The following is a 25,645-nucleotide window of genomic DNA, read 5'->3' as shown; positions in this document are numbered from 1 at the left end:
CTTGAGCAAATGAATGGAAGCCAGAGTAGAGTCGAGAAAGTGTCGTGGGAAACTTAAGAAAGCAATTAGGAAAGCAAAGATGGGCAAGAGACAACAATAGTGAGCAAGATCTGGGAGCATGCCAAGATATTCTGTAAGTATATTAAGGAAAAGAGGATAACCAGAGAAAGAGTAGAGCTCATTAGGGACCAAGGAGGCAATTTGTATGTGGAGCCAGAGGACATTGGTGGGATGTTAAATGTGTACTTTGCAGCTGCCTTCACTTTGGAGAAAGAGGATGGAGGTACAAAATTCCAGAAGAGGTACTTTAAGGTTCTTTAATGCAGGAAGTGAGGAGATAGTGGAGCTTTTGAGGGTTTAAAGCAGACAGATCTCCACGACCAAATGAGTTGTACCCAAAGCTGCGAAGGGAGGAAATTGGAGGGGCTCTGATCCAAATTTTAAATTTCTGTCTTGGAGGGTCAATGATAGTTAATGGTCACTATTACATTTTTAAAAATTTCATATTTGTTAATTGATTCGTTGGAATTGTTCATTTTTATTTCTAAATTACACAATTACCCTGCCTGCCAGATTGAGTCCAGTGACATCCCCTTCCCATGCATATGAAGGTTGCTGTAAATAGTTTCTGTCCTCCTTTAACATCCACATATCTGTGCCTTCCAACAATTGTGGTGATCAAGGTTAGAGATCCTTGCAAATGCTGAGGACAGTACAGTCTGTTCTGATATAATGCAATAGTTCCGTTCTCGTGTGATCTTGTGTGATAAAATTGTGCAGTTGTTGTGCCATTTAAATTAATGGGGCTGGAATCGTGTTATAGCCAATACAGGTAATGAAAGTTAACATTCTACACATAATGGTCTAAATTCTTCAATTGTGTTCAAGCCAATTGACATTGAAGAAACACATGTAAAAGCAAAATCGGCTGTACAAGATTTTCCTTTTAGTTAAGATGAGTGGATTAAATGCTTCCTGACCTCTGCTGTTATGAGTGATGTATTATTAACTATAGATGCCATGTTTTGAAGAATATATTGTTAAATGTGTAACAACAGCAACTGTATTTCAAAAGTTACTCTGCAGTTGTAATTTGCCTTTGGATATTCTATAAAAGAGAGAACTAAGAAGAGCCAGGAGGGGACATGAGAAGTTATTGGCAGATAGAATCAAGGAAAGCCCTCAGGCTTTCTATCGCTATACCAGGAATAAAAGAATGACAAATAAGATTAGGGCCAATCAAGCATAGTAGTGCAAAGTTGTGCATGGAGTCAGAGGAGATAGGGGAAGCGCTAAATGAATACTTTTCATCAGTATTCACAGTAGAAAAAGACAATGTGGTCGAGGACAATATTAACATACAGGCTACTAAACTAGACGGGATTGAGGTGTTCGCATTTCTGCAAATTGTAAAAACAGATGTCTCCTGCGCTGGATGGGATTTATCCTAGGATATTCTGGGAAGCCAGGGAGGAGATTGCCAAGCCTTTGGCTTTGGTCTTTATGTCATCATTATCTGCAGGAATAGTGCCAGAAGACTGGAGGATAGCAAATGTTGTTCCCTTGTTCAAGAAGGGGAGTAAAGACAACCCTGGAAATTATAGACCATTGAGCCTTACTTCGGTTGAGGGTAAAGTGTTGGACATGGTTATAACAGAGAGAATTTTAATCGTCGAGAAATGAATAAGTTGATCAGGGGTAGTCAACATGGTTTTGTGAAGGGTGGATTGTGCCTCACAAACCTATTGAGTTATTTGAGAAGGTGACCAAACAGGTGGATGAGGGTAAAGTGGTTGATGTGGTGAATATAAATTTCAGTAAGGCGTTTGATAAGGTTCCTCACGGTAGGCTGTTAAATAAAATACGGAAGCATGGGATTGAGGGTGATGTCGTGGTTTGGAGCAGAAATTGGCCAGCTGAAAGAAGACAGAGGGTGGTGGCTGATGAGAAATATTCATCCTGGAGTTCAGTTACTAGTGGGATATCACAAGGGTCTGTTTTGGGTCCACTGTTTATCATTTATATGAATGAGCTGGATGAGGGCATAGAAAGGTGGGTTAGTAAATTTGTGGATGACACTAAGGTTGGGAGAGTTGTGGATAGTGACAAAGGATGTTGTAGGTTACAGAGAGACAGAGATAAGCTGCGGAGGTGGGCTGAGAGGTGGCAAATGGAATTTAATGTGGAAAAGTGTGATGTGATTCACTTTGGAAGGAATAACAGGAATGCAGAGTACTGGGCTAATGGTAAGATTCTTAGTAGTGTAGCTGAGCAGAGAGATCTTGGTGTCCAGATATGTAGATCCTTGAAATTTGCCACCCAAGTTGATAGGGTTGTTAAGAAGGCATACAGTGTGTTAGCTTTTATCAGTAGAGGGATTGAGTTTCGGAACTATGAGATTATGCTGCAGCTGTACAAAACTCTGGTACGGCTACATCTGGAGTATTGTATACAGTTCTGGACACCACCTTACACGAAGGATGTGAAAGCTTTGGAAAGGCTTCAGAGGAGATTTATTAGGATGTTGCCTGGTATGGAGGGAAGGTCTTATGAGGGAAAGCTGAGGGACTCGATGCTGTTTTTGTGAGAGCGAAGGAGTTTGAGAGGTGACTTAATTGAGACATCTACGATAATCGGAGGGTCAGATAGGTTGAACAGTGAGAGCCTTTTTCCTCGGATGGAGATGGCAAGCATGAGGGAACATAGCTTTAAATTGAGGAGTGATAGATATAGGGCAGAAGTCAAAGTTAGTTTCTTCACTCAGTAGTAGGTGTATGGAACGCACTACCTGCAACGGTAGGAGGTTCTGCAATTTTAAGGGCATTTTTAAAAAATAATATATTTTTATGAATTTTAAGGGCATTTAAATGGTTATTGGTTAGGCATATGGATGAGAATGGAATAGTGTAGGTTAGTTTGGCTTCAGACTGGTTCCACAGGTTGGTGCAACATCGAGGCTGAAGGGCCTGTACTGCACTGTAATGTTCTATCTCTATGTAAAAGAGTTTCAACATGCATGTGAGTTCTTCATTAAAATCAGAAGCATTCTAATTTTCCTATGTAGGCTCACTTGCATGTTTCTAGCACATCTTGCTTTAGCAATAGGTTTTGTACAGGCATTAGTTTTCTCTTGTTCAGAAGCTGTTTTTTGGCATGCTGTATGCAACTTTTTGAGCAGGCACAGCAATGTTGAGTTTTAAATTAATGAGTAAGAGACGCTCAAGCAGTGGTAAATATATTACCTTGTCCAGGCTGTCGGTTGTTTGTGATACTGTTTGAAATCTAGATGTTGTGGCTTCAATTCAGTTCAGTTCCAAAACTGATGACAAAGTGCACGTGGGCATTTGAATTAATCCTTCTTATTGTAATAGACAAAATTTAGAATCCGGTAACTCAACTGATCTATAAATGGATGAATATATATTACATTTACTCCATGAACAATGTCACCATATCCCAAGATGCTTTGCAGTCAGTTAATTACTTTTGAAATGTAGTCACCATTGTAGTGGAAAAAGGGGTACAGTTACATCAAGTCTACATCACGCAAGGGGGTCAGTTAGCTCAGTTGACTGGATGGCTGATTCACAATGTAGAGTGATGTCAATAGTGCAGTGTTCCATTCCCATACTGGCTGATGTCAACCCCTCCCTTCTCCTGAGGTAGGGTGACCGTCAGGGTTAAACTCACCACCAGTCATCTCTCTCATGAGAGCAGGCCTGTGGTGTTCTGAGACTATGGTAGTTACTACTACACCACAAAGCAGGTATTTTGACCCGACTGGTCTTGGCTGACATTTACGTTCCAGATAAGCTTGGTCCTACCGCTTATAACAGAAGATGGAGCTTTCAGCTAATAAATGTAGTTTGGAGAGAGGAGGAGCACGTTTGGAATTCAGGAAAGGAAAGATTGCTAAGGAATAAGGAAATCACCCAAGCATTGTGTGAAAATATTAGGGCCAAGTTTACAGCAACTGAAGTGGAAAACCTAGAGAAAGTCTAAGCTAAGGCACTGATATTTGATTGCTGACAGAAAACAGAAATAAACAGGGCATTCTTCAATGAGTTGGCTATAGCATGGGTGGCTCAATGTTTAACACTGCTGCCTGACAGCGCCAGGATCCTGTATTCGATTCCATCCTTGCCTCTAAATGGAGTTTGCACATTCTCCCCATGTCTGTGAGAGTTTAGGCTAGGTGGGTTAGCCATGGGAAATATAGGGTACAGGGTGGGTGTGCGTGGGATGCTCTTCAGGGGATCAGTGTTGACCCAGTAGGCTGAATGGCCTACTTCCACACTCTAGGGGTTCTATGACTGGATTGCAGTTCATGTGGTTCCACTTTTCAGGAGGTTATATAGAGATAAAGCAGGGGATGTCAGACCCTACACAGCACGAATGGAGGCAACTCTAAAGGAAAGAATTAAGTTCCACTTGGAGAGTCAAGGTTTGATCAGGGATAGTCAGCATGCCTTTGTCAGAGTGGGGTCATGCCTCACAGATTAGACTGAATTTATCAAGGAAGTGACCAGATCCTTAGGTGAGGGCAGTGCAGTTGATGGATTTTACATGGATTTCACCAATGCCTTTGAAAGATCCCACTGATTAAGATGGTAAACACACATAGGATCAAGGGTAATTTGGCAAATTGTATCCAAAATGGGCTTTCTGGGAGGAAGCTGTTTGTGTCACCGGAAGCGGGTTATCAGGGGCACACCCCAGAGATCAGTGCTGTGTCCATTATTGTTCCTTATAAATAATATAGAAGAAACTGTTGGGGATAGTAAGTAACTTTGTAGGCGGCAGAAAGATTAATGATTGACAGTGAGGAAGAAGGTCTTAGGTTACAGGAGAATGTAGACTGATAAATCAGATTGGCAGAGTAGTGGCAGATATAATTTAATCTTGATGTGTGTGTGAAGTGATGCATTTTGGAAGAAGAAACAAGACAAAGGACATTAGGAAGCTCGGAGGAACAGAGGTACCTTGGAATGCCTGTCCACAGATCCCTGAATATGGCAGGACAGGGTAATAGGCGAGTTAAGATGGCATACAAGACTTTCCTTTATTGTTAAGAGCAGTGAGGTTATGTTGTAGCTGTATAAAAGTTTGGATAGGCAGATGTGTGCAGATCTGGTTACCACACTATAGGAAGGATGTAATTGCAATGGAGAATTGGAGAGGCAATTTACCAGGATGTTGCCTGGGATAGAGCAGTGTCGATATGAAGAGAGGCTGATAAGATTGAGTTTAGTCTTTTTAGATCAGCGAAGGCTGACATTGTAGTGTATAAGATTATGAGGGGCATGGTCAGGATGGATAGGAAGCAGTCAGTAAGAAAGCAGGGCCCAAAGCAGGAAGAAGGTTTAGAGGGTGTTTGAAGAAAATACTTTGTACATGCCAGATGATGGGGTCTGGCATGTACTGCCAAGGAGCTTCGATGAAACAGCAAACAGTCCAAGAGTACTTGGTTGAGCACTTGAAATACCACAACATTCAAGGCTGTAGATTTCGTGTTGGAATGTAGGACTGGTGTAGATTTAGACTAGTTTTTCTTTTGTTGGTGCGGACTCAATGGGTCAAGGAGCCTGTTGGATGCTGTATGATTCTAACTTTGGAGATTTGGAGGAAAAGAGAATTCAGAGCATACTGTCTAGTGAAATTGAAGGCCTGGTTTCCATTGGTGAGTTGAAGCAGGGTCAGATGCACTTGATGCCAAAGTTAGGGAAACAGACCTCTGGGAGACATTTATATTGGATTTGGGAGGGTCACAATAACAGGGAGGTGCAAGTGGAAGAATTTCAACATGAATTTGGCAGCGTAAATCTGAAGTCCAATTGAAATGCATGCCATTGCAGACCAGAGCTGGATATCAATTTGCTCACTGAGCTGGAAGGTTCATTTTCAGACGTTACATCACCATACCAGTTAATATCTTCAGTGAGGCTCCGAATGAAACTTTGTCCGGAGACTCACTGAAGATGTTACTTAGTATGGTGACAAAATGTCTGAAAATGAACCTTCCAGCTCAGCAAGCAAACCTACATCTAGAACCTCAACCTGAGCTACAAATCTTCTCAAAACTCACTAGTACAGAGCTGATGGACAAGAGGAGCATGGTACTGTTTAGGATATAACAGTAGCATTTTGAAAAGCCTTATGTTTATGGAGTTTAAAAAGTTATGTGTGTAATGGGGGGGGGGGGGGGGGGCGGTAGCTAGTAAATTAGAAAATTTGAGTCTAAAGGTAGCCATGGTGAAGGTAATACTTCAAGTCATCTGACATTGGGCAAAGACAATTGGAGATAAAAGTTGATGATCTTTCTCAAATGGAGAATATGAACATTTTAAATTCAGCTAGAATTTCAAACTCTTTTCACATGAACCATAAATGTTAAGGCCCTGTTCAAAGGCAAGTGGTAAAGTCAACCCAACAGCGAGTGATCAATCAGGCTAACATTAGTGTAAGGAAATCTAAAGATAATGATCAGACAATAAAGGCTTGTAAATGGAAGACAGCACAGATTTGTTGACCTGCATGATTGTTCTCTATTCTTTCTGAAAGAGCAATCCCTTAGACACAGTCGTTTTAACCATTCCTATATAAATCTTAAATCTTCTCTACATCCACAGAGGAACCTCGATTATCTGGATATCGGATTATCCGGCAAGATCACAAGGTCCCGATGCTAGGCTAAGCTATATTACACTGCATTCAATTATTCGGAATTCCATTAACTGAATGAAATACTCCCCACCAATGTCCTTCAGATGATCAACGTTCCTCTGTACCAGCAAACCTCACCTGAGTGCTAACCTTGGCAGTAGAATGATTTTTGTTTTCCTGAGGAAGGGTCACCAGACTTGAAACACTAACTCCGATTTGTCTTCACAGATGCTGTCAAGCCTGCTGAGCTTTCCAGCAACAACTTTGTTTCTGATTTACAGCATCCACAGTTCTTTTGGTTTTTAAAAAATTGTTTGCAGTGATGGCAGGGACTTTTAGGTCAATAAGCGACAATAGGCTGGTGATATGTAGCCAAAATCTTGGGTGCCTTGTGTGCCAGGGGACCAGTGAAACTACAGGTGGCTAGAGAGGGGATAAAAGTTACTAAGATAGAATGACTCTCAAACTTGTTTGGACTTTATGAAGCATACAAGATTCTTTGAGGACTTGACAGGGTAGATGCAGGCAGGTTGTTTCCCATTCTGGGAGAGCCTCGGACCAGAGGGCATAATCTCAGAATAAGGTGTTGTACGCTTTTTTTTGGAATCCCTACAGTGTGGAAACAGGCCCTTCAGCCCAACAGGTCCACACCAATTCTCCGAAGAGTAACCCACCAAACCCTATTCCCTTACCGTATTACTCTACGTTCAACCCTGATTAATACCTCTAACCTATACATCCTTGAACACTATGGGCAATTGACCATGGCCAATTCACCTATCCGACACATATTTGGATTGTGGGAGGAAACCGGAGCACCTATCGGAGAATGTGCAAACTCCACACAGACAATCACCTGAGGCTGGAATTGAACCCGGGTTCCTGGCGCTGTGAGGCAGCAGTGCTAACCACTTATGACAGAAGAAATTTCTTTTCTCAGACAGTGTGAATCAGTGGAATTCTTTACTGCGGAGTGTTGTTGAGGTGAAGTCATTAAGTATATATAAGGTTGAGATACTGAGTTGTAATTGCTAAGAGTGATGGGAAAAAAGCAGGAAAGTCGAGTTAAGAATGATCAGATTAGCCTGGCAGAACAGACTGAGTGGGCTGTACAGTCTACTGCTGGTCCTATGTCTTATGGTCTTATTTGACAAATAAAACTGGAAAGATAATTTAATATGTTGAAGAATTAAAAAGCTTGTTTGATTGCTGTGTGTCCGGTTTCTTCAAGGAGACCTGCATATCAAGATTTGATTGATTTTTGTTGTTTTTTTTTCCTTAGGGCCCAGTTATTCTTGGTGAGGCTCAGTTACCAGAAGATCTGATGAAGCACCAGTGCCGATTGGTGACAGCCACCTCAGCAGTCAGCTTGCAAAGCCCTGATGCATGCTCTAATCCCTCATCTACTGAAGTAAAGGTCCCGATTGCTAATAAAAAATGTGAACTCTCACCATGCAGCCCATCTCTCCTCCTGCGGAACATTGATAAACAGGTGTGTCATCAGTAGTTTCAAGTTTTGTAGTATAAAATGTTTCTGACTTTAAAGTATAGCTCCTCAGAATCGGAATGTGGTATTTAAGCAAAGCCATTAATTTCTATACGTTTTCACATGAAAACACATTTGATAATAAATAACATTTCTTATTTCTTTATGATGTGAAAAAGCATCCTATGCAACTGGACTGTTTGTCATTCTCAACAACTGCCAGTTTAAAATAACATGTTCATTTCTGTTATAGAGTTCTCGCCTTACACAGTCTCTTGGAAACCTCATCTGTCCCTCCAGCCCATCTTGTAGTTCCCCCTCAAATTCTTCACTGCTGCCTAAGGTCTGCACACCGCCAAGGCAATTAAATGGGTTGCTGAACAGGTGTGTTACTTTGGAAACTATTGACTATAGAAAAAGGGCATAGAGGTGATTGCTCGAATGTTTACATTCAGCACTTGGAATTTACCATCGATTTAACTGTGTAAATAGCACTTCTTTTTAAAACTGATTTGTGTTGCTCTCATCATTTTCCTGTCTGACTTTTATCTTCACATTTTAACCTTACAGTCTACATTCCAGTCCTTTGGACAACAGTTCACTAGATAGCTCAGACACAGAAGAAATCCTTTGTAAAAGACAGCGATTGGATAGCCTTACCGTCCCTTCATCACCACCAGACAACAGTTGTGTTGCTGCCAGAGTTCGTCCTGTCCGAAGGTACAGGAAGAGGAGGCTGGTCAGATCTAACCTGGCATGTTACCTTGGTAGAAAGGTATGTGACTCTGTTTGGTGATTACCAAAGGTTGCATAGCCTGGGACTGCTGAATACTCCCCCAGTGTTTCAGCGAACATATCTCATATTTGGTGTTGTAGTAAGAGATGTCCAACAAAATCCCAGGTTCCTCTACTGGCCTGTGCTGAGTAAGCTGTTGGTGGTGTCATGCTGCAATACAAGTCATTATCCCTGGACCACAGAATGAAAGAGCAGCAGAAATTTTCATTCCAGATTGTACACTCATGACTTATTTCTGTTAACAATGCGCACGTGTATGCACATGCAGTTGGTCTGCCAAGCCCTTCCTTTGCATACCAATGAGTTATGACAATTAATAAATGAATTTATGCCTGGAAATTGATCACTGGAATGGTGTATCAGAGATCTAGAGTCATAAAGATGTACAGCATGGAAACAGACCCTTCGGTCCAAACCGCCCATGCCGACCAGATATCCCAACCCAATCTAGTCCCACCTGCCAGCACCCGGCCCATATTCCTCCGAATCCTTCCTATTCATATACCCATCCAAATGCCTCTTAAATGTTCTGGCATCTAAGGAATTATTGCAAGCTTGAGTCATCTCTTTTCCACAAGAAGATGGAAATTTGAGTAGAAAATGTATGGTGAATTAATTGGCTGAAAGAAAGTATTTTCACACTCCAAGAACCTGAACTGTAGCAAAGCACCAAGAAAGTGAAACTAATAATTATGTTCTTCTCAGTCCAGTGGCTGAGTGAGATTATGCACACACACATGGAAGATCCCACATTCAGCCATGTATCGATGCTGAATTTGGTAATCTCAGTCTAAATAGCCATGTTAATACTAGATTTGACTTTACAATTACCTTTCTGATAAAGTTAAGTCCCCATGCCTGATTACTGGCCATCAATTGCTGTTGGTTGATGAGTTTGTGTGCACACTGAATGATTATAGTGTTAGCTGTGGCTGTGATCTCAAATGTTGGAAAAGCTTCTTGATACTACTCTCCTCAACTTACATCGGGGAAATGGCTGTGCTGGCAATGTACCAGAGGATGTGTCCCCTGGCTATGAGAACAGACCCTAACAAGTGTCAGCTCATAATTCAGAGAAGAGAAGAAGAAAAGGAAAATGTGATAATATTTTAAGCTTAATTCTAGTTGGCAGTAATTAAATTGTTCCTCGTATTGGATGCATTTACAGTTTATACAACCAGAAAAAGCATTTATATTGTGTATTCCCTTTGCCTAGGCCCAGCGTCCTCTGAGCATCAAATGTAGCTGTGACTGGCCTAATGTGTGTATTTTGTGTGGCTCTAAAACACTAATGCAGACTATGGATCAGCCCAGCATGTCTCCACAGGAATGTGTAGCTATAATGGAGCCCTGCTATCACCCAATATTGTCACTTCCTCAAGGTGAGTGTGTTTCAATGTCATGCTTATATTTAAAACTAATTGCTGTTCCACAATTCTTCTTGGATGTTGTATGTAGTTGCCATCAAATTAAATACATGCAGTTAGTCCTTCAGTTTTTTTCCCTTTTCTGTATTCAGTGATACTTCCCATCTCTCTTTCCACCCATCACAATCTTTCAAGGGGACGGAGTGCTATTTTATTCACTGAGCTTGTGCAAATCTGACAAATACCCTTAACCATGACAATCATGTATTCAGCCAAACTTTCTTCGCTCTGAATACTCGTATGTTCTTGGAAACTAGCTAACTGGAGACATCTCTTTACCATAAAGTGACTAGCACATGAATAAGACAGAAAATAGGAGAAAACCTAATTGCTTTTTGCAGACCACACGTAGTTTTCCCCTCCCTCAAGAATATTTGTCACCCAATTAGGTTTCGAGACTGTCTGTTGCGACCAAGATTAATTGAACCCATTCACAATGTTGAAATGTGAACTCAAATGCACTGAGGTGCTCATTTGGTATCACAGTTACTTGTTGATGTGTTGAGTGCAATGAATGATGTTATTAGGTGTTAGTTGTGTATGTAACAGGTAAGCTTGTTGGTGACGTGGATTGTTGTTTTGATTTCAGATATACCTCTTCATGTGCACTTTGAAGGCTTACTCAAGCAGGAAGAACATCAGAAACCATCTCAGAAATATAAGTCTTTGAAGTCTTTCTCCCAAGTGAGACAGAGACCTCAGGATACTGCAAAAAAAGTCTGTCAAAAGCTTGCCTCATCGCTCCTCACATCAGCCAGTAAGTTGTCAGCCGATATTTTGGGTTGGGATTTTGTACTTGCAACATCACGTTGTAGCGAGGTTTGAGTTTGCCCTCCACATTTAATTACCAAGGGGTGAATATATTTAAATGGAGAAAGCTGCAGCACAAAGAGCTTTGGGGGTCTTTATGCATAATTTGCAAAAAGATAGCATAAGAATTCAGCAGATAAAAGGAGAGGAGAATGGATTATTGAGCTTATTTCAAGAGAATGAAGTATAAAATTAGTGAAACTACAAAGCACTCGTCAGACTACCTGTGAAGTACTGCAAATAGTTTTGGGCCCTTCATCTAAGGAAAAACATTTTGACATTAGCAGCAGTCAAAGCTCATGAGGTTGATTCGGGGTATGGAAAATGTTTTTATAAGCGCAATTATGTAAATTGAGGATTATAATTTAGAAGAATGAGAGAAGACCTTATTGAAACACAAGATTATTAAGGGGCCTGACATACTAAGTGTGGAAAAGTTGTTTCCCTTGTAGGAAAGTGAAGGACCAGTGAGTATAATCTCAGAGTAAGGGGTCACCCATTTTAAAACAGAGATAGAACAGTACAGCACCGTACAGGCCCTTTGGCCCATGATGTTGTGCCAAGCATTTATCTTAATCGAAGATAAACCTAACTTCGATGAGAAGGATTTTTTTTTCACTGAGGGTAATGGCTGTTGAAGCTAGGTTGCTAACCAATTTTTTTAAAAAATTAACTAATTCAAGGCTGAGGTAGACAGATTTTTAATCAGTAAGGGATCAGGTAAAGATGCCATCATCGTGCCTGACCACAGGGTTGCTTGTCTTGTCAGAGAGAGAGATGATTAGTGGTAGTTTAATCTGAGGGCCACTATACCTCAGGCTAGGAATGAGTTTAAGAAGGCAAATCCTTCATGGTAATATCAGTCAGTGTGGGAATTGAACCCATGCTATTGGTGTTACTCTGTATTGCTAACCAACCCGTCAGAAAAGCAGGAAAGTTGAGTTGAGAATTACAAGATCAGCTCTGATCTCATTGAATAACACATTAGACTTGATGGACTGAATGGCCTACTGCTTCTGTGTCTCAGAGCTATGGTCTTACATAGTTCACAACTGCTTTCATTGGTCTGCAATTTGCACCTAGCTAGGTCCAGTAAAAAGCCAAACAAATCATTGACAAAATCATCCATTTTTGTGGTGTTGGCTGAAGAACAAATTAGAACTTTGCACATGGGCAAAGATCCTTCTCTGCAAATTGAGAGTGGGTTTTGTTTCTATCTAACTAAATAGAGAAATGCGGTCTCGGTTTAACATGCTTCTTGAGCACCTCTGACAGTCCCCCACTCAGTCCTATAATGAATTCTAGATTACACTGCTCTGATCCATTGTCAACTTGAACTCAGAATTTGACTCTGAGGTCATTGTGCAATCAACAAAGCGAGCTAACATAAGGAGAAGAGAAAATTCATGATTAAACGAAAACAAACTTTTTTACAGTTATGTGATTGCAGAGGGAAAGGAACATTGAGAGGTTAAGTAACTGCAACAGAATAAGTCAGAGCTTTTGATCCATATCATTGTTACTAAAGACAGAGGATTTGTATCCTGGCCAGCATGAATGCTGTCCTTCTTACCTAAATCGTTACGTTACATTTGCCATCTTCTCCCAAATTTTGAGAGATGACCACCAATACGTTTGTTATCTCTGGAGCCATTTCTTTTAATACTATGGGATGTTGATTACCAAGTCCAGGGGATTTATGCAATTTAAATCCAGTCATTTCTCTTTTCTTAACAAACATTAATACCTCACAGTTCCTCTTTTACACTCATCCCTAGATTCTCCATTATTTCTGGTTTTCAGTATTTTCCGCCATGAATAGGTGGTGGATGGGGTACCAATCAAGTGGGATGCTTTGTCCTGGATGGTACTGAGCTTCTTGAATGTTGTTGGTGCTGCATTCATTTAAGAAAGTGGAGAAAATTCCATTGCACTCCTGACTTCTGCCTTGTAAATGATGGACAGGTTTTGGGCAGTCAGGAGGTGAGTTACTTGCTGCAATTTTTGTCTGTTTGTGCATAGTAGAACATTTTTTTCCGGCTTGTATTTTCACATATAAACATCATAAATGAAGCAAGCCCATACAATCCGAAGGTATTTTATTCTAGTCAGATCCTATCTGACTACTTTGTCTTACCATATTCTGTTTTTTTTGATTTGCCTTCCCTTCACCCCATTGTTGGAGGCTGTGCTATGAGCCAGGGGAGTGCCGGTTTATGAATTTACATATCTACATTTCTTGATTCTTTCCTTAAAGTGATTCTTGATACTCTTTATAACCAAGTTTTTGATCACATTTTCTGACCTCTGTTTACCATCCATTTCTGCTCTGCATGTCTGTGACACACCTTGGATGAATTCTTGTCGAGGTCTGAGCAACATGGGCAATGGCTAGATGTGTGCCAAAATCTGGAGAGAATCTAGTCAGGGCTACATCAGGGGCAACTCGTGCTGTTTCTGTGCTTTTCACAATTGGCATGCTGAGTTTCTTGCTTGACAGTGGCAAATTACTAAATAACAGGGGTTATGACTTGTTAAATATCTTGTTGACTCCCCCAACTTAATTCATTAATATTTAACTTTCTGCTTTATCAAACTTGCCACACATCAAGCAAGCTTGATTTGGAAACCAGAATGGGTACTTGGCGAGGTTAGTTTGCTGCTTGTTTCAAAGGACCTCCATGTTGGACACCAGCTACAGCATGTCAGAGCATGCTCCAGGTGCACCAGCATATACACCCCATGTTCCTGGAGCCCCATGTCCAATCCACACACAGTGCTGTACTGGCAACTATTGTAATGCTGCAGCAAGCGCCCTTATTTAAAAATGAATTCTCGGGTTGACAGAGTCACTAGCTAGGCCAGCAATTAAGAGTCAGCCACATTTGTGGATCTGCAGTCAGACCAGTTCAGGATGGCAGTTTTCTTCCCTAAAGGGCATTAGTGAACCAGATTGGTTTTCCAATAATCAGTGATTACTAGATTCTTTAATTCCAGATTTCAAATTCCACTGTCTGCCGTGGCAGGATTTGTACTGGAGTCTCTGGATTAACAATCCATTGAGAATGCCACTAAGCCATTGCCTTCCACTGTGCGCTGAGAGAACACATCCAGTACATGGACTGGACAAGGCGCTGTCTCCCGACTCTTCACTTTCATAATGAACACTCACTTTGAGCCTGCCTGGATGCTCACAGCATCCATGCCTTGCATTACCTTGCCATGTCTTTTAGTGCTTTGCCCCCTCAGTCAGAGATAGTGCTAAAATTACTTCTGACTTGCTTTCCCATTTATTGTAAACACAAAGGAAGCAAGCTTTTCGTGGTTGTCAGCAGGTTTCAGTCATATCAAGGGAGACGACCTTCACTCAGAGTTGCCGACATAAGAAGTCAAAGGCAGTCTTCGATATCAGTCCCAGGATTTGGAATTGGTCTGTCAACCACTCAGATCAGTTAGTCATGAGTGGTGAGGAGCTGAATGTCGGGCAGCCCACCTTGTGTCGTGAGTCTTTCTACCCTCTTGTGTATGACTTTCCTCCAGGAATGAGAGGCAAGTAAGTATTAGGGAAATAAAGGTAGGAGGCATAGCTGTGACTTCTACATAAGAAATAGCAGCAGAAATAGGCCATTTGGCCTTTCGAGCCTACTGCACCATTCAATAAGATCATAACTGATCTGTTTGTGGACTCAGCTCCACTTACCGCCGCCACTTGCTATTACCCTTAATTCTGTTACTGTTCAAAGATCTGTGTATCTTTGTCTTAAAGATATTAAACGAGGTAGCCTCAGCTTCTTCACTGGGCATGGAATTCCACAAATTAACAACCCTTTGGGTGAAGAAGTTCTTTCTCAACTCAGGCCTAAATCTGCTCCCCCTTATTTTGTTGCTATGCCCTTTAATTTCACCTGCAGGTGGAAGTAACCTCGCTGATTCTATTTTATCGATTTCCTTCAAAATTTTATATGTTTCTATAAGATTCCCCATCATTCTTCTAAATTCCAATGAGTATAGTCCCAGTCTACTCAATCTCTCCTCATAAGCCAAGCCTCACAACTCTGGAATCAATCTAGAGAGCTTTCTCTGCACTCCTCCAGTGCCAGTCTGTCCTTTCTCAAGTAACAATACCAAAACTGTACACAGTACTCCAGGTGTGGCCACACCATCCTATCTGAGTGCAGCCTCCCTATTTTTAAACTTCATCCCTGTAACAGTAAAGGATCATATTCTGTTTGCCTTTTTAATTACTTGCTGCACCTGCAAACCAACGTTTTTGTGATTCATGCGCAGGTGTCTCTGCGCAGCAGTGTGCTGCATTTTTTCATCATTTAAATAATGCTCCAAAATGGGAGACCTTACATTTACCAACATTCTACTCCATCTGCCATTTTGTTGTAGGTTACGCAGCATTGTTGGCAGTATCGATAGTCTATCAGTATCTCTTTGTAATTTTATACTAATGAGTAAAACTGTGGCAAACGTAAGCATGTTTGAGGTTATCCATTTTGTACTGAAAAGGGATAGATCAGTGTACTTTCTAGATGGTATGAAACTAAATGCAATGGATGACCAAAGAGAGTTGGGGTTCAGGTGCATTGATCCTTAAAATGTCATGATCAGGGGCAGAAAATAATTAAGAAAAACAATAGAATGCTAGTTGTTACATCCAGAGGACTAGATCACAAGAATGTAGAAATTATGCTGCAGTTATACAAAACCCAGGTTAGTCTCCACTTGGATTACTGTGAGCATATGTGGGCACTCATATCTTTGGAAGGATATATTGGCCTTGGTGGGAATATAACATCGGTTTCCGAGAATGATACTTGGGTTTAGGGTTTAAGTCATAAGAAGAGATTATATGTAATGAGTTTCTCTAGACTTAAGAAGGTTAAAGAGTGATCTGATCTAAATCTTCAGGATTTTAAGAGGAAAAGACAGGGTAGATCAGGATAAACTATTTCCATTAGTTGGGGATTCTAGAACTAGGGACATAGTCTTGTAATTAGGACCAGACCATTCATGAGAGATGTTAGGAAGCTGTCCTACACACACACAGGATAGTAGAGGTTAGGTCGCAGATCGACCATGATCTTACTGAATGGTGGAACAAGTTGGAGGGGCTGAATGACTTAATTCTGTCCCTAGGTGGGGAGCTGTCTCAAGCAAGTGAGTAGGCAGCACAGAGAGCATACAAGGTTAGTAATGTTGAGGAGTTGGAGTGGGTAACAGTGAGGAAATGTGCCATATGGGTTAATGAGAATGATTAAAGCATAAGCTTTGATGTGAGTTGAGTACAGTCGCAGAGACAGAGTGTGGGTTATTAGCAAGGTGATGATAGCATTTACATTCGAGGAATGGAGAAGATATAATTGACCTTCTTCCTATAGTGCTGGGTATTCCTCCCTCCAAACAGAGAGACTGCACTGACCTTGGTTGTAACCCTAGACCATGTTAATGTTGTCAGGTGCAGTGACCTTCACCCCTCATCCTGGAGGAAGAGGAAGTTTCACCTGTGCAACATCCCATCCAGCAGGACCTTCAGGAATCTGTCTGTACAGCAGGGTGCCCGTTTCCCTATGTGTGCCTTGACTGGGGTAAATGTTGGGAAGCATGTAGGGCAGCTCCAGACTAACAATGCTTGGGCTTTTGAAGGTGGTACTCGCTCAAATGAATTGCAGGATATCTACTGAATGGCAAGTTCTTCTTGAAAAGCATGTGGTAATTTGAATCAGAAATCAGACATGAGAAATAACATGGGGGTTAATTAGTAAATTAAGGTGGAGAGTTTGATAAGATAGGACAAGAAAACCCGCTAGGTCTTGTGGTGAAAAACTGTCCAAGAAACACAACCAAAAGAAGTAAGACACAAACCCCTGAGTTGTTTAAGATGCTACATTCAAGCAACTATCAGGGGGGAGAAAAGAACAGAGATTTGATCTGAAAAATAGGAATTAAAAATAAAAATATTGATTGGTTTACTGCCCTTTAATGTGTTTCAAAATCTAAGGAATACATTCTCTGGGTATCTAAATGGAAGGACTTTCAAGTCATGGAGCTTCCATTTTATAGTGGGAGAGTTTTAGATTTGGTTGTGTCACATAACCGCCCTCATCTGATCCATCAGTTTTATTTTTCTTCCCCATTAGAATATGTACACAGCAGGAATGCCTCAGAAAAAGTCTTCAAACAAAGATTAGATTTCTGGCAGCCAACCTCCAAAACAGAGATTGATCCTTTTACAGAAAAATTCAATACACAAATAAAGAAGCAAAAGTCATCTGTCCACTTAGGTAAGTGAGCCTCTGCTGAAATGCCTGTCATTTTATCAGTGTCAAACACTGTAAATCTTTCCTGGTAGGATTTGGTTTGACCTGTCGGTCATTGGAACCCTGTCATCTGTGGTCAGTTTCTGCATTCGATCAGACTAAGTTGTAATTCTCCTTAACTGTACTTTTTCAGTTTAACACCTTCTTTTCAGTGCCTAGCCAAAGTGATACCCAAGTGGCCAGATGTTGCATGGTGGTGATAGTTGCTGACTTTGGTTCTCTCCTGACCAAGAATATATTCATCTGTAATTCAACAGGAAAGTCTGTTGTTTTGCTCATGGTCAATTGACAACAAGTCTTTTGTTTGCACAAAATAGAAATTTAAATAATGCCATGATAAACTTGATGCAGCTAGCTGCCTGCAATTATATTTTAAATGATTAATGTACAAACTATTTTGTTATGTCATAGTGATTTATTATGGTAAATGTTGACAGAAAAGCATGATAAAATATCTTGACAGCCAGAATTGAGGTTCATGTATAGGAAGTAAATTATAGTGGAATTTTAATAAACCTCAGTATTGCTTGCCATCACGCAGTTTTCAGACCTGACACCTGGTATATATTCTCTTAATCACAAGAACAAGTCAATGTGAGGTTGTTTTTACATTCCATACAAAATTAGAGTTCAGAAAGACATTGTTCCTACAAGGGTCAGTGGATCGCAACTGGAATCAGGCATAGTTCCCCACTCCAATTTGGACCCCATTCTCCCTCTTCCTCACCTTATCCTACTGTCCTCCTCATGTTTTTCACCCATCCCACCATCATTTCAGCACAATTTGATTCATGTTAATAATGGGAGCTTCATAAGGTATTATGTATTATCTCCCAAAATATAAAGAATGAGTGATGTACTGAGCACTGCTAACCCTATGTTGTTTTTCTTCTACACAGCACTCAGTAAACGGCACAAAGCTGCTTCGAGTTCATCCCCATCACTACTAAACTCCCAGACTCCAAAACCCAGTTCAACAATCCACCATTCACCTTCGTTCACTGACCCCCCTTCTTCAGTCGTACACAACCAGACAGCAACAACCACCACGTCTACACCAGTAAGTTAAAGCATTGATTCATGATTTGAAATGCATCTCGTACTGGAGAAACATGAATGACTAAGATCTTACACATCCTTAAGACCTGATGACCGACATTCAGCTGTAAAGGAGAGAACTGAGAGATAATGGAGCACTGCTTCTGCTTTTCCTCAATTTTGTCGCTTCTGGAACAGTAGGTTGGAAATTAGAAAATACAAAAGCACTATTCAAATAAAAAGGGAGTGAAAAAATCATGAACTGTGGGCCAGTAAGGCTGATGTCAGCAATTAGAAAATGCTGGAAATTTACATTAAGGAAGTCTTAAGACTGTTTTTAACAATGCTTTTATTCTAACCAAACTATAATTTTCTAAGTGAGCTGTCAGTCAGCTCTAATGTTTAGATTCTGCATCACTGCCACCACCACAAACCCCACTCTACCTGGCAAAGTACATAACAACACATTTGGCAGAAATAAATTTTCTATCTGTTTTTTTAATGTGTTGCGGACTTTAAATCGTCATTTAACCATCTGAATACACAAAATACAATCCTACTTTATGAATCTGGTGTCGTAATTTAATCCTTGCACTCTGGTAAATGTATTTTGCATCCCCTCCAAGATCATTGTTGCTCTGAAGGTATCGTGTTTTGATCTGCTGTTAGTACTCTAGATGTAATCTAACCAGGCTTTGTATAGCTGAAATAGTATGTCTGTACTCTTGTGGTCAAATCCTGCATGCTGTACAGGACTGCAACCACTGTTTATGGTGCCACAAATCGTGACGATATTTTAAAATTTACTTCACTTGTGGGACATGGGCATTACTGGCTGGGCCAGCATTTATTGTCCATCCCTAGTTCCCCCTTGAGAAGATACTGCCTTCTTGAACTGCTGCAGTCCATTTGGTGTAGATAGACCTACAATGCCATCTGAGGAGTGTTGTGCATTACAGAGATATCTGTGATCCCTGGGTTGATTAAAAACACTAAGCATGAAAGTTCAGTCAGGTGGGGTAAGTCTAAACTGGAGGCAGTCACTAGGAATGAGATGTGGCTGTGGAAATGAGTTTTGACAAAGACTTAGTCAAATACTTAAAGAGAAAACAAAAGTAATGATGGAGAGCAAGAAGAAAGCTGAGAACAGAAATCTGTCAGAGATAAGCACACCTGAAGAGTTGAGGCAGTGAGTTCAACATCAAAACAAAACAAAGAATTGTGAAGCTGGAGATCTGCAACAAAACCAGAAATTGCTTGCAAAACTCACCAGGTTTGGCAGCATCTATGGAAAGAAAACTGCGTTAATGGTTCAAGTGTGATGACTATTCCTCAGAACTGTGGCTAAAGTCTTGTTGCATTTGGACATGGACTACTTCAGTGTCTGAGGAATCGTGAATGCTGCTTAACATTGCAATCAGCGATAAACAACCCCACTTGAAATCTTATAATGGAGGTAAGGTCATTGATAAGCCAGCTGAAAATTGTTGAGTAACTCCTGCAGACATGTCCTGAGTTGTGATGACTCACCTCCAACAACCACAACCATCTTCCTACATGCTAGGTATGACTCCGTTCAATGGAGAATTCCCCCCGTCCCCGGTTCCCATTGACTCCTAGTTTGCTATGGCTCCATTTGACCCAGTCAAGGACCCTTACCCTCAGGTTACCTCTGGAATTCTGTCCTTATGTCCTGTCTTAGCTCTTCTGTCCTTGTGCCCATTATCCCTTGACGATAATTGGCCAGTTTGGATTTGTCCTGCTTTTTGTGTGCAGGACAGACCTGAGCAACTTTTCACTGTAGATGTCGTTGTTGTTGCTGTAGTGGGATATTGCAGCTTAGCTAGGAGTGTAGCTAGTTCTGTAGCACAAGTCTTCAATACTGTTGGAATGTTTTCAGGACCTAAGCCTTTGCAGTATCCAATGCTTCCAACCATTTCTTGTCTGAAGACTGGCATCTGTAATGCTGGGGACCTCTGGAGGAATCCAAAACGGATCATCAACTTTGCACTTCTAACTGAAGATTGTTGCAAATGTTTCAGCCTTATCTTTTCATGAGTGTGCTGGGCTTCCCCACTGACTACCGAGCTTAGAATATAAATTTTAAAAATAAACTAAAATGAACAAACAGAATAGTAGGCACAGGATATATCCCTTGGGTCTTCCTCTCCTCATTTGGTCCATCTTTCATCTGAAGAAAACAGCTGCCTTGCAAGCACTGCTGCCGAATGAGTATTGCCCTCTAACGTTGAGCATTTGTTAACATTGTATATTTAAACTGACTTGAATCCTCGAGAATAACTGTTCCCTAATTAACCACCTTCCTTTGAAGGTTAGTTTTCGTCCTTTTTGGGAGCAAAACTATTTTCCTGAACACTGCGTTGATAATGCTATGCAGTGTAGTTATTTGAACTGATTTTATGAAACCTAGTGGCCTCATTGATCATTATTATCACTTTACGTTTATGTTGCTTACGAATTATATATGCTTGGGGAAAGGAGATAGACTTTAAGAGGAGTTAGATGAAGTCTGAAAATACATAGGAAATGCTAGAAAACTTCAGTTTAAAGGGTCCCCAATTTCCAACATTTCCATCACTTTGCTGATACTAGAGACTGATAGGGTGATAATTGGCTATGTTGGATTTGTTTTATTTATATACACAGGATATTCATGGACAATTTTCCACATTGTTAGGTACATACCAGTTTTGCAGCTATACTGGAACAGCTGGCTAAGGGCAAGGATACTCTGGAGCACAGGTCTTTGGTATTATTCTGTACGATATAGCCAGGGCTTATTGTGGTTGCCCAATGTCTTAAACTGTTCCTTGATATCACAAGTTGTGAATTGAATTGGTTTAAGACGTAACATATAATGCTAGAGACCACAGGAGGAGGCTGAGATGGATCATGCAGTCAGTGCTTCTGTGTGAAAATGCTACAAAAACTTCAGACTTAACTTTTGCAGTTTGTTGCTGTGCTCCCCCATCATTGAGAATTATGATACTTGTGAACCCTTCACCTCTTAATTGTTTAATTGTCCACCATCATTCGTGATAGGATGTGGCAGGACTAGAGACCTTATAAAATACGTTTTATTTTAATACTCATTTTGTTTATCCGTAAACATCGAAAGTTCTGTATTTCAGTTTAGAGGTTACATGTTAACGTTTTAAATATTTTGCTCAGGAAGAGAAAGTAGCTGCTCCCAGTCTGCTTCAGCCAAATCCTGCCTTATTTCAATAAAATTTGCCTTCCCCAATCCAAAGTTCGTTCTTGCAAACCATTGTTTTTTCTTTTCCATAACAAACTTCTAACTTATGGTGAAATGGTCACTATCATTGAAGTGCTTCCCCACTTCCACCTTGAACATTAGTCTGTCTTTGTTCTCAGAAATCAAGTCCAACATTGTACCACCTCTTGTAGGGCCTTCTACATGTTGACTCAAAACGCTTTACTGTATAGATTTCAAGAAATCTACTTCCTCTCAACCTTTTATACTATGATTATCCCAGTTTATGTTGGGGAAGTTGAAATCACTTAATGCAAAAACACTTTTATTTTTGCACACCTCAGTGAATTGACTACATATCTGCTTTTCAATTGCCCGCTGACTGTTTGTGGCCCTGTAATACACTCATAATAGTGTGACTGCCCCCTTCTTATTTCTAAGCTGTACCCAAAAATCCTCTTTTGACCACCTTCCAAGATATCATTCTTCGACACACTCCTCTGTCTTGCCTGAAGATTCCATCCTATCCACAATGTTGAGTTGCCAGTTGTATTCCTTCCTTAACATGTCCCTGTGATGGCAACCATATCGCAGTTATGTTTAGGGATGCTGAAGAGGCCAGAATTGCATGAACATGGATGTTTGAGAGTTCAAAAAGATTAAGGATTGTGACGAGTGAGTTGGGTGCAATGGAGATGGGAATAGGATTTCTTTCTGAGAGCATGAATATTAGAATTGAAGATTCAGGTTTTCCATTATTGAAATTACTAGATACTGGATGTTGGATAGGCAGCCTGTTAATTTAGCAACAGTGGATGAGCCGAGAGAAGTGGGTTTGAGAAATAGATGTCTGTCATCAGTGAACATGTGAATACATGCTTTGTACTTTCATCAAAGAGCAGCAATGGTACTCCCGTGCCTGTTGAGCCTTTTGGGATATGTTATCTCCTGTACTTCCTTCCTGCTTCAAATAGCTATCAGAACTCCATCTGGTGGCCTCATCAGAGAAAGAACTCTGTTTTTGTTTCAGGTTTACAACATTAAAAATTATTACCGTCTAAATGAACAGAATATTGAGGTTTATCATTTTTGTTCTTGCTTACTCTTACAGTCTGCACGAAAGAGAAGAGGGGAAAGTTCATTTGACATAAACAACATTGTGATTCCCATGTCCATGGCTGCTGCAGCTCGAGTGGAGAAACTTCAGTACAAGGAGATCCTGACACCAAGGTAACACAAGATAGTGTCAGTGAGATTTTAAACAAATGTAACAATGCATTCTGTCGATGCAGAGTCTAAAAGTTATTTTGCAAGGTATTTAAATAGTTGTTTAAAAGTGAGTATGCTGGACAGCAGTAATCAATGTCAGAGGCTTGATGAGCCAGATTGATTCTTTCTGTGTTGCAATATTCGAACATTCCCTGAGTTACACCCTTGCTGGTTTCTTTCCATTTCTATAACGAAAGGTCTATCCAGCTTCATAGGTACTCAGGCTGTACCTCATACGCAACAAATATTGCCCCGAGATTTACCTTTCTTCGACATTGGCTCAGCTTGCAGAAAGGTCCAGCTTGTTCTGTAAATAAAGCATTTCTGTTCACTCCATCAGCTATTCTGAAGGGTACACTCAATGGAAGTAATGATTTTAACGTTAACATTTTATTTTCTATCCATGCCCTGATTTCTCAGTTCTACATCCCTATAGAAGCAGTTGCAGTCTGGTAGTGTCATTGGGCTAGTAATTCAGAGCCCAGGCTAATGTTCTGGGGACATGGGTTTAAACCTCACTATGGGAAATGATGAAATTTGAATTCGCTAATAATCTAGAATTTAAAACTAGTCTAATGGTGACAATGTAACCATTGTCAAATGCCCTAAAAACTCATCTGGTTCATTAACTTCTTTGGAGAAGGCGATTCTTTCGTCCTTGCCTAATCTGGTCTACATGTGAGTGCAGAGCCACAGTGTGGTTTACTCATAACTACTCTCGGTAATGGCTTTCATACATTTGAAAGGCTATTTTAAAGTCTAAAGAAAGGAATAAACCCAGCTGGCTGCCCAGCACCAACCTCTGCACCAATGGTAAAAACAGTCCTCTCAATGCAAATAAGTCCTCTCCTTAGTGACATCTGATGGCTTCTATTAAATTGAATGTTGTCCCTCAAACTGGTCAAAACATTGACACGATCATACTCATAGATTTATCCCTTGAAGAAAATGTCGCGGACACCACTTTCACCATTTCTGGATAAAGTCAGCAGGGAGTTGCCCTGAGAGTCTAATTTTCTTTGAATGGAGTTACCAGCTGGTTCATTTCAGAGTGCAACTGCAAGTCAACTACTTTGCTGTTAGTCTGGAGTCGCATTTAGACCAAACCAGTTAAGTATGGCAGATTTCTCTTCCCTAAAGGGCATGAGTGAACTACATCATTTTTTATGACAGTGGATCATTCCAATTTTTAAAAGATTAAATTAAAGTTCCACCATCTACCATAGTGGGATTCAACCCATATCTGCAGACCATTAGTGTGTGCCCTGGATTACTAGTCCAGTGACAATACCACTGTAACCACCTTCTGCACCTGAGCTGTGTCCTGTTTGAAGACAGTTTTGCTGCCAATTTGATTGCAATTTACCTAGAACAAGTCCAGTCTCATCTCACTGAAATTGGTTGTGTCCCAGTTAATTATTTTTCCTTCGGATTGCTTGTTCTTAAGTCTGCTTGTTATGAGCTCAAAGAACTAGTCAGTTTGTCAAGTATAATTTCCCATTCACAAAATTATATAGATTCTGTTTGATTGTGTTAAGCTTTTCTAAATGACCAGTTATTTCTTCCTTAATAATTTTTGAACATTTTCCAAACAAACGTGTTGGACGAACAGTCCAGTAGTTCCTTTTATGTTTTTCTCCCTTTTTGAAGAGGGGCATCACATTTGTGGTTTTCCATTCCATTTCTGTAATCCACAGAGTTCTAGAATATTTGTACCAATGCCTCCACTGTCTCTGCAGCTAGTTCCTTTAAAGTCCTTGGACGAAGGCCATCAAGTCCTGGTGATTTATCTGCCATTAGTTTATGAAGTACATTAACTATTGTGAGACTGAGTGTGTTAAAGGTCTTTCCTCCCATTAGCACTCTGCTTATCTGATACCTTTGGTATGCTTATAATGTTCTCCATTGTGAACAACGATGCTATGTATTGATTTCAATTAACTGCCATTTTCCTGTTCTCTAATATCAGTTTCCCAGTCGCATCTCCAAAGGGCCAGGCTCTTATTTGAGTTACTATCTGTTTATCTGCGAGTAAGAAGCTCTTGCTATTCTTTTCTTTTAATTTTTTCACCAATTTACTTTCATAATCAGTTTTCTTTATTTTATCTGTTAAGTCATCTGCTGCTGTTTCCTAAAAAAAAGAAGTCCCAATTTTCTGGCCAACCACGAATATTTGCCACTTTGTACACCTTAGTTTTTGCTTGGGTACTCTCCTTGACCACCTTGGTTAACCACAGGTGTTTTATCTTCTCGTCAAATCCTTCTTTTTGATTAGATTATTTTTTTATTGAATATTATGAAATATTTGCTTAAACGTCTGCCAAGGCTCATCTCCTGATCTTCCCCTTAATCTAGTTTCCCAGGCTACTTTCAGCAACTCTTTCTTCATTCCTTTGTAATTGCCCTTATTTAAGTCCAGGACACTAATTAGGAAACTGCGTTGCCCTTCTTAAATTTGACCGTGTTGTGATCTTTATTCACTAGAGGATTTGTAACTACAAGATCACTCCTTAATCCTCCCTCATTAAACATCACTCAATCTAAAGTAGCCTATTCCTGGGTAGATTCTACAATGTACTGCTCTAAGGAACAATC

General features: G+C 40.4%; 1 protein-coding gene across 1 annotated transcript in view; it reads left to right on the top strand.

The window, feature by feature from the left end:
• Nucleotides 1–25,645, top strand: part of LOC140477017 (KAT8 regulatory NSL complex subunit 1-like) — a 160,308-nt gene that overhangs the window by 123,214 nt on the left and 11,449 nt on the right. Inside the window, exons 3-10 of the mRNA XM_072570119.1 lie at nucleotides 7,946–8,155; nucleotides 8,403–8,533; nucleotides 8,720–8,924; nucleotides 10,162–10,327; nucleotides 10,962–11,129; nucleotides 17,329–17,472; nucleotides 18,408–18,568; nucleotides 22,893–23,011. Of these exons, the coding sequence (XP_072426220.1) occupies nucleotides 7,946–8,155; nucleotides 8,403–8,533; nucleotides 8,720–8,924; nucleotides 10,162–10,327; nucleotides 10,962–11,129; nucleotides 17,329–17,472; nucleotides 18,408–18,568; nucleotides 22,893–23,011 (1,304 nt within the window). The remainder of the gene's footprint in view (nucleotides 1–7,945; nucleotides 8,156–8,402; nucleotides 8,534–8,719; nucleotides 8,925–10,161; nucleotides 10,328–10,961; nucleotides 11,130–17,328; nucleotides 17,473–18,407; nucleotides 18,569–22,892; nucleotides 23,012–25,645) is intronic.

Source organism: Chiloscyllium punctatum, chromosome 5, assembly GCF_047496795.1.
Source record: "Chiloscyllium punctatum isolate Juve2018m chromosome 5, sChiPun1.3, whole genome shotgun sequence".
Lineage (NCBI taxonomy): Eukaryota > Metazoa > Chordata > Chondrichthyes > Orectolobiformes > Hemiscylliidae > Chiloscyllium > Chiloscyllium punctatum.
This window is presented reverse-complemented; position numbering and strand designations above follow the sequence as displayed.